The 11,970-nt window shown below is 49.9% G+C and overlaps 2 protein-coding genes across 2 annotated transcripts; both read left to right on the forward strand.

The window, feature by feature from the left end:
* Nucleotides 1–173: 173 nt before the first annotated feature.
* On the forward strand, nucleotides 174–3,098 carry TPI1 (triosephosphate isomerase 1). Its single transcript, XM_031610213.2, has 7 exons — nucleotides 174–355; nucleotides 1,160–1,283; nucleotides 1,385–1,469; nucleotides 1,601–1,733; nucleotides 1,960–2,045; nucleotides 2,195–2,282; nucleotides 2,533–3,098. The coding sequence occupies exons 1-7, from the start codon at nucleotides 244–246 to the stop codon at nucleotides 2,649–2,651; spliced, it is 747 nt and encodes a 248-aa protein (XP_031466073.1). The 5' UTR covers nucleotides 174–243; the 3' UTR covers nucleotides 2,652–3,098.
* Nucleotides 3,099–4,287: 1,189 nt separating this feature from the next.
* Nucleotides 4,288–11,947, forward strand: LRRC23 (leucine rich repeat containing 23). Its single transcript, XM_090149213.1, has 6 exons — nucleotides 4,288–4,752; nucleotides 4,838–4,950; nucleotides 5,776–6,250; nucleotides 10,590–10,726; nucleotides 11,184–11,406; nucleotides 11,642–11,947. Exons 1-5 carry the CDS (start codon nucleotides 4,618–4,620, stop codon nucleotides 11,356–11,358), a joined length of 1,035 nt encoding a protein of 344 aa, XP_090005339.1. The 5' UTR covers nucleotides 4,288–4,617; the 3' UTR covers nucleotides 11,359–11,406; nucleotides 11,642–11,947.
* The last annotated feature ends 23 nt before the right edge of the window (nucleotides 11,948–11,970 follow it).

Here is an 11,970-nt window from a genome sequence, read left to right on the forward strand (position 1 = left end):
GTCTCGTGCGGGGGGGGCACGGAGCTTCCGTGCGGGCGCCGCGCTTCTGAGGAGCCGCCGCAGCCATCTCCGAGCGGAGGCCGCCCGGCTGCCGGGACCCGGGGGGGCGGGGCTACTGGGGGGCGGGGCTACTGGGGGGCGGGGCCTCGCGCCCCGCCGGCCTATAAAAGCGGCCGCCGCAGGCTGCGTGCCGTCGCCGACCTTCGCCTGTGTCGCTGCCGTTTCACGCCCGTCGCCTCCGCCATGGCTCCCAGGAAGTTCTTCGTGGGTGGCAACTGGAAGATGAACGGCGACAAGAAGAGCTTGGGCGAGCTCATCCACACGCTGAACGGCGCCAAGCTTTCGGCCGACACCGGTGAGGGAGGGCGCGGCCGCGGCCGCACGTAGCGCACGTCCCGCGCGGCGGGGCCCGGCCGGGGCACGGGAAATGTCAGGGGGCGGCGGGGCCGAAACTTAACCCCGCGGCGGGGCTAAAAATACCGCGACACCGGATCCCGGCCGCTGAAGGGCACCGCATCCCCCCCCCACCGCCGGATGCGGGCGGCCTCCGTCCACCGGGGCGGCGGGGATCTGCGGGCCGGGCCCCGCGAGGAGCCCGCGGCGGGCGGTCGGGGCCCTCCGGGCTCTCCTTCGCGCGGAGCTGCTGTCCCCGCGGCCCTGTCCCTGCGCCCACGGCCTGCCGCCCTACCCCGCGCCAGGGGTCGGGGGCGCGATATTTGGGCCGAGGTCACCGCGCTGTGCAGCGGGTTCCAGCGGCGTGCCTAGCCTGCCGCGGTGCGATGCCCAGCTGTAATCCACGTGTAACCCGACGCTGCCCTTTTCTCCCCGGTTCAGCCTTGCGGCCGGACGAGATTCCTGCCCGGTTTCTCGGCTGGGATGTTTCCAAGGGACCCCGTGTGAACTGGCTGCAAGCCTGGCTCTCTGCCCGACTCCCCCCCTTTCTGACCCCTGGAATGAGTTTCCCCTCCGCTGTCGAGTCATCAGATAGTAGGGAGGATGGTCCTACTCTGTGGGTCCCCCAAATGTCAGCAGGGCAGGCTGAACCTCCACCAAGTGGGGGAGGGGGAAGAGTAGCCTCTCAGGGTTGGGCTATGGGGCCAAAGGTTGCGTGTGGTTTCTATCCCTTGGCCTTCTGATGGGTGACCTTTCTGCCTTACAGAGGTGGTTTGTGGAGCCCCTTCAATCTACCTTGATTTTGCCCGCCAGAAGCTTGATGCAAAGATTGGAGTTGCAGCACAAAACTGTTACAAGGTACCGAAGGGTGCTTTCACAGGAGAGATCAGGTGAGCCCAAAGTGAAGATTTAAGCCAGCATTGCTTTGCAAAGTGAATTTCCTCTGGAGAGGAGGCCTGTGAGTCAAAACCTTCATTTGCTTTCTCATCAGCCCAGCAATGATCAAAGATATTGGAGCTGCATGGGTGATCCTGGGCCACTCAGAGCGGAGGCATGTTTTTGGAGAGTCTGATGAGGTGAGAGACTCTGGAGAGGGAAGGTGGTACCGAACAGATAATTCTGTGAAGGCTGGAGAAGTGAGCAGTTTGGGAAAGGTGGGTACAGGAGCGGGTCTGACTGCCTCATCTTATTTCTCTTCCATTCCCAGTTGATTGGGCAGAAGGTGGCTCATGCCCTTGCTGAGGGCCTTGGTGTCATCGCCTGCATTGGGGAGAAGCTGGATGAGAGAGAAGCTGGCATAACGGAAAAGGTGGTCTTTGAACAGACCAAAGCTATTGCTGGTAAGGGAAGAAAATTGACTTCTTACTTTGGACAGCTGGGAAATGGCCATTATGGCCATAACTGTCTGTTCCTGGCCTTCCTTGAAGGCTTTCAGATACATTGCTACAAATGTTAACAAACAGTGGTCATGTTATTAAAAGGTCTGCATGGTGCAGGAAACTTCCCAGATCTACCCTTCCCAACATGAGGTACTGTACTCATGTATACTTTCTTTTCTCCCCTCAGATAATGTGAAGGACTGGAGTAAGGTGGTTCTTGCCTATGAGCCAGTTTGGGCTATTGGAACTGGTAAAACTGCTACTCCCCAACAGGTATTAGCAAGGGAAAGGTGGCTGATGAAATGACTGTCTGACCTCACTCGAGAGGTCTCCCTGAAGATGGAACAGGGCAGTTCCTTCTTTGGAAGGGAGTTGTATGCAGGATGGTTCAGACGCCAGTTCCTATTTCTATTTCATTGCAGGCTCAGGAAGTTCATGAGAAGCTGAGGGGCTGGCTCAAAAGCCACGTGTCTGATGCTGTTGCTCAGTCAACTAGGATTATCTATGGAGGTAAATGAGTCTGTAGTGTCTTTGAGGCTGAAGTTTAATTTTTTTGCTTGCTGCTGTTGTACAGCATGCTCTGCTCTGCTGAGGAAACATGAGACTAGCAGAGCTTGAAGAACCACTTACCAGCTTCTTTAGGTAAATGGGAGATGGTCTCACGATTTACAGAATGGCTAGTATCCTGCAGGTTTTAACTCTGTGTTATTGCCGTTTTGGGTTTGCCACATCTGAACTCTTAATCCTGTTCCCTCTTTAGGTTCAGTCACTGGTGCCAACTGTAAGGAACTGGCCTCTCAGCATGATGTAGATGGTTTCCTTGTTGGTGGGGCTTCTCTCAAGCCGGAATTTGTGGATATTATCAATGCAAAACATTAAAGCAGCCTGTGAGGAGCAGTCCCTTACGGTTAAGAGCAAGAAACTGAAGCAAGAAGGGACCTTTCGTTGCACGTGTCTCGGTACAGAGGCTTCTTCTGAGGCTTTCCCCCACCACCACAATCATTGTTCTAGCTGTGCTGCTAACCCCCACCACCTTGTTGGAGTCCCATTAGTGTGAGCCCATCTCAGCAGAGTCTCCTTTCTGAACTGGCAAAATCCTTGGTTATCTGTTGAGCTGTTAGAGCCCACAGTCAACTTGGCCATTGCCTCTCTCTCTTTGCAGCCCTGCAGGGAGGGAGGGCCACTAGTACTGGGGGGAGGAAAAAAGGAACCACCATCCTCTGCATCCTTCAGCTCCATCTGCAAGGAGCCTGGCAGCTTAGACCCTTGTGAGACACCTTACCTCACTGATGTCCTGTATTGAACAATAAATGAAAAGGAAGAAAAGTGTGTCCTGTTTCTTACTCAGAAGCAATTAAGGGCAAGATGTATACAGATAAGCTGGAGTACTTTGGGGATAGCTAGCTGCAGGGAGAGCAGTATGTTTGGGTGTTCTGTCTTTGTGAGGTTTTAGTGGGGGGGGTTGGTTGTTACATTTTTTTCTTCTTATACTGCTCCATTTCCTTGTTGCTCCAACAAGCATTGCACAAGTGCAACGTGTATCTTCTCACTGTAGTTCTCACCTAGAACATAGCCCAGAGAACCTTTATTTACTGTTGCAGTTCCTCTTCTGTTCTGTGATGATTAATATACTGCAGTACATTTCAGTAGCTGCCAGAGCACCTGGGTGTCTCACTAATGAGTGATGTCACTGTCACCCTGGTGGTGGCTGCTGGCTAGGTGAGCCAGCACAAGTGTGAGCAATGGCTGCAGGCTGATGTAAAGCAAGCTGGTGAAACTGCTGCTGCAAGGTAGTAATAATCCTTAATTAATTGGTGAGGCTGCCTGGCCAGTGAGAATCCCATCAAGTAGGAAAGTTGACCTGAGGAGGAAAGGAAGGCGTGCTGGTGGAGACAGAGCATGTAGTGGCTAGGTGTCTGGAAAGAGGTGTGCAGAAAAAATGTTTCAAAAGTTAAAACATGGAGGAAAAAGATCCTAAGATCTGTGGCTTCTGCAAGCAAAGTATTTGAAAGGCTTCTGGGGCATGGCCTTAGTTTGGCCCTACACAGCACTGTCACAGCAGCAGCGACTTGCAGAGATGGAGCTGTGCCTTGGATTGGATGGGCCCAGGCTGGAGCACCGCTGCCAGCTCTGCTGTCCAGCGCTGTTCGGAGAGCAGCTCTGCAAGAGACCGGGAGAGTGACCTACATAGGAAAAACAGATGGGAGATGTGCATCACGCTTGCTGTATTCAGGAGAACGCAGAGGCGCAGAACCATTCATTTAGTGAGGAACGAAGCGGACAATAACCTCCGCATCAGCAGGAACATTGTGGCTTTCTTCTTTTTGCCTGCCTTCTGGCAGGAAGGATCTATGGTCCCACTCCGTGGAGTGGGGTCACTGCCAGCTCCTCACCCTCAGCGAGAACTACGGGGGCTGGACCTTAACCTAAGGGCAGTGCGCTGAGAGCCTCACCGGGCCCGCCGGGGGCCAGGAAGGGCCGGCACTGGCTCACAGGCACACATCGCACAGGCACACATCGCACAGGCACACATCGCACACGCACGTCAGCGCGGAAGGCCAACACGCGCGGCTCTGCACAGCGCGCTCACGCCGTGCCAGCGGCCTCATCCCACGTCTCTCGGGCCGGGCCTCGGCCATCGCGGTCCTACGGCGCTTCCGATAGCGACTCGGCGCCAACCGGAACGCGGCCCGGAACATACGGGAACCGGGGAGGCCGGAACCGGCCGTCAGCGCGGCTGTGTGGGAGCGGTGCCGGGGCCCGCCCCCGTTCCCATGGCAGCGGCGCGGCCCGGCGGGCACGGGGCGCCGTGAAGCCTGGCTGTCGTCGGGAGCGGGACGAGGAGATGGAGGGCGGGGGGCTGAGCGCGGAGGAGGAGTTCCTCGGTCACGAGGGGGAGGAGGATGACGAGGAAGAGGAGGAGGAGGAGAGAGGGGGGAGGAAGACGCTGTCAGAAGAGGAGGAGGAGGAGGAGAAGCAGGTGAGGAGGCGGGCGGGGGCAGCTGGCCTTGTACCCCCCCCTCCCTCCGTCCGCCATTTCAGCTCTGCTGGGTTCTCTCCCCCAGGTGCTGGCCGCGTGTCCCCTGACGGAGGAGATGCTGAAGGAGGGCCTCTCCCTCCTCTGCAAAATTGGCAACGGCCTGGCGCACGCTTATGTGAAGTTTGAAGCCAAGTATAAGTGAGTGTGCAACGCACGTGCAGGAGAAGGGATCCTCCTCATAACATGTCTGAGTAGCCATCCTGGTGGTACCTAAGGCCACCAGTGACTGGACTGTGGGGCAGGAGTGTCACAGGGCACGTTCTCCACCTGCCTTGCTTCCAGGCAAGGCCTGAACTGGGGACCGCCTCCACTGTAGCCAGACACATGGATGTGTGGGGCATAATAGTGACCCCTGGGCTTGTGGGAGCTTATTGGGTGCTCTGGACTTTGATCTCCTAAGGGGACCTGAATGGGACACCCTCACTGCAAACAGTCCAAGAAACATCCATTAAGCATCTCTGCGTATGACTGGTTAACATACACGCTTAAAAGTACAATGCCATGGAACAGTTTGGAGCCTCAGCCCCATCAGTACCCCCAGAGAACTCTAGACATAGCACACCTCACAAAGTAAGGCCAGTCTAGGTGACTACTGGCTTTTCCCTACTAGGAAAATCATTACACACAGCCTTGGATTGCCCCTGCTGTCTAAAAGACACTCTCCTCCCCCCTTCTCCCCAGGCTTTTTACTCTGGTTCTTCCCTTTCCTGACAGCTACAGTTCAATGGGAAGAAGTACTGTCTGTGCCAGGAAGGAATATCCTCTCCTTGACATTCAGCCTTGCTTACAGCATCTTTGGCCCATCCCTATTGCCTGCCTTTTTCCTCCTTCACACAAGGCTTTGTAGGACAGCAGAGAGATGGGAGAGGAGGGGGCCCTCCCTCCCACCATAGTGAGAAGCAAACTGAAGGCTGGTAACGGGAGGAAGTGAGAGGTGTTTTATTCACTTTGTCCCTTCCACAGGGACTTGACAGACATCAGCCTCCTTGAACGTTTCATTCACCTGCGGTATGTGGATTTGTCAGAGAACAAGCTGCAGGATTTGTCTCCATTGAGCAGCCTAACCCACCTGCTTTGGCTGAAGGTGGATGGGAATCTGCTTACCAGTGCCCACATGCAGGAGCTTCCCTACCTCCAGATCATCAGCTTTGCTCACAACCGCATCAAGAATATGGAGGGCATTACTCACCCCCACTTAGCCAGCCTCAGCCTTAAAGGTGGTACAGACTACTCTCTTCATTGCTGTGTGCATGGAAAACTCTCTTTGAGTGGTGTTAACTGTCATTATTTCTTCATCCTCTGGCACTCAGGAAATAAAATTCAGACAGCACTGGGTCTGAGTCAAGCACTGCATAGCCTGCGTATCCTGGAGCTGCGAGGAAACAAGCTAGAGAGCACAGCAGGGCTTTACCTTCCCAAGCTCAAGTACCTCTATCTGGTAAGGGATCAGCCAGCATGGGAAGTGGGACTGAGATGCTGCAGAGGTTGGCACCTTCAGTCAGTGGGAGTAGAGAATACACAGTCCCGTTCCAGACATCATAGCATACATGCTAACCTATTCAGTTCAGTCTTCACAGCCTGAAAGGAACAGATTTCACAGAGCTAAAGAGGCTAAGGTCTCTCCTTTGGGGTGGATCCTTCTATAATATCTGTTAAAATAGTGCAAAGGCAGTAGCAAGTGACCAGTAATTGTTCTGCAGAGAGCAGGGAGATTGGCGGTGCTTGGTATGTTGCATTCTCCCTTCGCAGGCACCTAAGGGAGAGCTGTGTTCTCTTCCTGGCAGCATTAGACAAGGTCACACTCCATGTCTCCCAGGAACATGAAGGTCAGTGGAGAAAGCAGTAGGTGTTCTCTGGATTACACACAGGAAGGTGATTGTAGAACATGAATGTTCCAGTATTTCACCACCTTCACAGTAAGGAATTTCTTCCTAGTACCTAGTCTAAATCTACCCTCTTCCAGTTGAAAGCCATTTCCCCTCATCCCGTTGCTACCGACCCTTCTAAAAAGTCTGTCCCCAGTTTTCCTGTAGGCTCCCTTCAGATACTGGAAGACTGCTATGAGGTTCCCCCGGAACCTGTTGTTCTCCAGGTTCAAGAGCTCCAACTCTCTCAGCCTGTCCTTGTAGAGAAGGTGCTCCAGCCCTCTGATCATCTTTGTGGCCCTCCTCTGGGCCCACTTCTCAATTAGTAATAATATGAAATAACTTTCTGCCTATTCAGTCCACATTTCCATGTGCACAGTTACCTATTTGAGATCTCTATCTAACCCAGTACCTATAGCCAGCAGCTCCTTCTTCTCTCTGATGGGCCTAATTGAGTATGGGTATAGCAGCACAGAGATATGATTCACATGTTGGGCTGCCAAAAAAACCTGATTGAATATCTCAGTTGAAACTAAGAAGAAGCAATTTTCTTCTACTGTAAGCAGTTGCTTAGGGACCATTTACTGCTTGAGACACAAATGAAGGAAGTATGTTGGCTTACTCCCATGAATCACACAGTACTATTTCTTGCAAAGACTTGATAGTGATCCTGAGTCGTTACCTCTGAAAAACCAATTAAAGATGATAAAAGCTTCAGGGTTTCTTTTCATCGGTACTCCCTGGCAGAAAGCACTGAGGAGATTGCTAGCTGAGGTTGTCTGCTATTTTCTGATGTAGAGCTGAAGTCTTAGGACAATTGGTGCTGGAAGAAGGGATGGAGTGGATAAGTCACTAGGTACAATATAGAATTTCTAAGTAAAACAAGCCATGTTAGCGCGTGACTGAGTTAAACAAAAGCAACACCTGTATTTAAAGTGAGAGACATAATTGAAGAATTCCTGAGCCACACATCTGAAACAGGCAAACTGCAGGACAAGATTATTAAAACTAGAACAACCAATTAATGTCTCAGAAATGTTGTGAGCTTGAATTTGTTCCCCACGTTCACCTGCTCATCAAATCATTTTGGAGGGGGATCTCTCCCAGTACTACTTTGCTTTCGGTGAAACATGTCGGTGTTACTTGAGCCATAGGTAGATAAAACTGATGTTGCAAGGACAGGGTTCAGTGCACCCATCAAATAGGAATTCAAAGGTCAGCTTAAAGTAACTGAATGAGATTTGGTTAATATATGACATAGTTTCAGTATTCACAAAGTTCTGCCCACCAGCAGGAAAACCAGAGGCTGATTGTGAACCATGTGGTGCTTCAATCAGCATCCATTTTAGGTTCACTGCTGTCCAAAGCATAGGTCTGTGTTACTTCCTGTTCATAAAACAGTCATTAAGCAGTACTGCTGACAAGGCTAGCTACAGCATGGGCAACGTATTGTATTAGCTTTCACTAAGAAATGATGGTTTTGTTTGTATGTGAAGAATTGTTATAGAAGGTGAGGTGATGATGTGATCATTCAAATAAAGGTGTCATTGTGAGTGCTCTTTGAGTTTAGAAAAAAAGGAAGAACAAAAATCTGTTCTGCATCGTCCTGTTAGCACTGCATGGCTGGAGCCTTTGAAACTGTTCACGCTGATGTAATGGAGCAAGTGGGAGTGATAGTAGGTTGCTACTCATTTCACAGACTAGTGGTCTATGAGCTCCCCACCCTGATTTTGACATCAGCTCCTGATTTCCTCTGAAGTGAGGTTTACAAATCCATCCTGGCTTTTTAAATTTGTTTACAGGACCTTCACTAAATCTCAGACTTTCCTCTTTTTCTCAGTGTTACCCTCTTGGCCCAGTTGCTTCAGAGTCTCCTTTGCCCAGATTCCAATGAAGTCTTCATTTTCCACAAAACATTCTTTTCATAAGTGACCCTGCCCTAAACGGCTCTCCTGTCCCACCAGTTGAGACTGTTCCCCTTTTGTTAGATTTGGGCACTGACTATATCACTGCTTGAGTAACAAAAAAGGAACAGAGAGTGCAGTAGCACTATTGTGGGTTAGCTTAGCAGGCAGCTAAGCACCACACAGCCTTTTGCTCACTCCTTCTCCCTGGTAGGATGGGGGAGAAAACTGAGGGGAAAAAGTAAAACTTGTGGTTTTAGATAAAAATAGTTTTATAGGACAGAATAGGGAATTAAAAAAAAAAAAAACAACAAAAAAAACACAAAGAAAGTGTTGCATAATGCAATTGCTCATCACCCCCTGATCAATGCCCAGCCTGTTCCTGAGCAGCAGGAGCACACCCTGGCCAACTCCTTCAGTCTTATAGTTCAATGTGATGCCAAATGGTGTTGGATATCCCTTTAGCCAGTTTGGGACTGTCCTGGTTCTGTCTCCTCACAGCTCCTTGTGCCTCTCAGGCTTCTCGCTGGTAGGACACTGTGAGAAGCTGAGATGTCTCTGCACAGCACTGCTCAGAAACAATTAAAACATTGGAGTGTTATCAACATTATTCTCATCCTCAATTCAAAACATGGCACGGTGACAGCTACTATGGAGAACATTAGCTCTATGTCAGTTGAAACCAGGATAGGAACCTCTCTCCCTGTGTCCTGTTCATGTATCTGCATCCTTAGAAACTACAACCCTAAGCCACAATCACAAGTGAAGTCCTGCTTATCTCTGGGTTGAAAGATGTGGTAGGGATAATGTAATTGCCAGGGATTTTGCAAACTTAGCTGCACAAGGCCATGAGCAATCAGATCCAGCTTTGGTGCTAGCACTGCTGTTAATCCAGGGATGGACAGGAGGCTTTGAGTGGAATTTTATAGTCAAAATTGTGCTGTAAAACTATTACTGAATTTAAGAACTTCGTTTTTCCCCATCTTATAACTGAATGAAGTAGATAGGGAATTTTGAGTTGGTAAGATATTTTTCCTGCCCTAAGTTGTCAATTTTATTTTTTTTATTTATTTATTTGCAAGAAATTGTACTTATGGGTAGCTAATAAATATTGTACTAAGACGCTCTTAAATCAACTGACAACCCCCACTTCTCTGTAACCTCTGTCAGGATCATGCAGCCTGCTTCTGGTCATAGAGGAGCAGAAGAGTAGACTTCTTGGTAGTAGATTTCTCCCATAAAAGAAGCAGCTAAAGTGGAAGTTTGCTGGACTCTATGACTGAGAGGAGCAGATAATTATCCTTTAAATACAGCTGACTTAGGTCTTTGCTTTCTGTTCCACGTTGTCACTCTTTGAGGCCTTAGGGGCTCAGATGAGGCACTGCTGTGGAAGGGGTGTTTTGCTGGAAGTAAAGCAGGTGGCTCAGATGGCATGCTCTGGTAAATTTGAATCATGGCATGTCTGCATCCCTGCATCACTAGAGGCTGTGTTGGAATTACTCATCTGGGGCAGTCATGTCCCAGTCACTAAATGATGCTGCAGGGAACTCTTTTTCAGCAGGCATTTGGTTCTTGAACCTGAATACTCAGAATTCTTTTAGTAAGGCCCTGAGCAACCTGATGTGTGTAGCATTGTAGTTATCCTGGCTGCAGGCAGGATGCTGCATGGAGACTTGCAAAGGTCCTTTCCCATCTAACTCTTTGTGAGTCTAACCAGCGTCCTGATCAGAGGTACAAGCAAGAGCTGCAGACATGTTCTCTAGGTATTCTGTCCTCTATCTCTAAAATTCCAGTGCAATTTCTGATTTGGCTTGTGACCATACTATCTGTCACTGCCAGGTAGCCTCCCTACATTGTTATGTATGTATGATGCCCTGCTTCAGAGAAGGTTGCTTAGCAGTGGTAGGAAGTTTGAAGAGTAGAAAGAGCTAGACAGAACAGAAATAACTGCTGTTCCCTTTGCCATGTGCACCTTTTTTTCATTCTCACTTCCTATGTCCCTGCTTAGGCCCAGAATGCCATTAGGAGCCTTGAAGGCCTTGAGGCACTAGAGCAGTTGTCAACTCTGCACCTGCGTGACAATGAGCTTGAGACCCTGGATGGATTCTCTAGCAGCATGAAGTGCCTGCAGTACCTCAATCTACGGTGGGTCCTCCCTGCTTCGTGTCAGGACTAGACACCAGTTCATCAGGCTGTACTCCCATTTACATCTTTAGGATTTTCTGTTTTCTCTGGAAGCTGAAGACCTGATGGGAATGGGTTGGATTGATCTTTACAGCTTTTAACTGGTGTTCAGGGCTCAGTTTTCTACCAGTTTCCCACCCAGGATTTTTCCAAGCTTCTTGGAAAAGATCTGCCTCTCCAGTTGCTCTCAGACTCCATACCATACTTTTTATATCTTGCTGTAACTCTTTTTCCATCCCTCTCCACCTGTTCTCTGTGTCCTGGCCATGACCACCAGTGTCCTTTTCTTCCAAGTGCTTGCTGTACAGAAGGTGGCATTGTCAGACTGTTCAATACACTGTTTGAACACAAAGAAATCCTTATTGTTAGGACTTATATGGATCTCTTTCTTCTGCACACTGTGCTGATTTTTCTTTAGGAACAATGGAATCAGTAGCTTGCAGGAAGTGGCAAAACTGCAGGTGCTCCCCATGCTGCAGGCCCTGGTGCTGATGGACAATCCATGCTCTGATGAAACAAACTACCAGCAGGAGGTCCTGGTCCAACTGCCACACCTGAAGCGCCTCGACAAGGAACCAGTTGAGGAAAATTAGCATGCAGAGGCAAATGAAATCTGTTAGAAAAGGCAGGAAGAGGAAAAGGTATGGACAAGAATGTGAAAGACATAAGATCAGATGTGCTGGTAAGCCCCTCCTCCTGTGAACTGCATGATGAAACGGCTGAGGGAGGTCAGTCCCAAGGGCAGAGCAGCATGCAACTGAAAACAGGCTTCACAGCCTGATTGCCATCCCTGGCCCCAGCAGCACAAGTGTGAGATGAAAGAGGAAAAGAAGTCAGGCATGGAGTTATTTAACTTTTCCCTCTTTCCCTCTTCAGGAAATGGAGGTATCTCTCCAGGGTGATGTGACTGAACGACCTCTGGTTTAAATCCCTATTCCCTGTGAAGATTTGGGGATGCATCTTCCCATGTCCAAAGCAAAAGCTATAGGTATGAGGTTAACCTCATTTTGCCTGAAGAAGAGAGGAGTGTCCTGGACGCTGCCTTCAGTTACTGCAGTGTTTTTACAGTCTCTGCACGTACATACTCCAAGTAGTCCCAAGAGGGAAAAGGGGGTTACAAAATTGCGTAGTTTGATTTACGGCTCAAAGAAATTCTACATGATTTTCTTATTTGGATAAAAATATTTAATGAACCTTGAGTATCT

The sequence above is a fragment of the Phasianus colchicus genome, chromosome 1 (assembly GCF_987193195.1).
Source record: "Phasianus colchicus chromosome 1, bPhaCol1.hap1.1, whole genome shotgun sequence".
NCBI lineage: Eukaryota > Metazoa > Chordata > Aves > Galliformes > Phasianidae > Phasianus > Phasianus colchicus.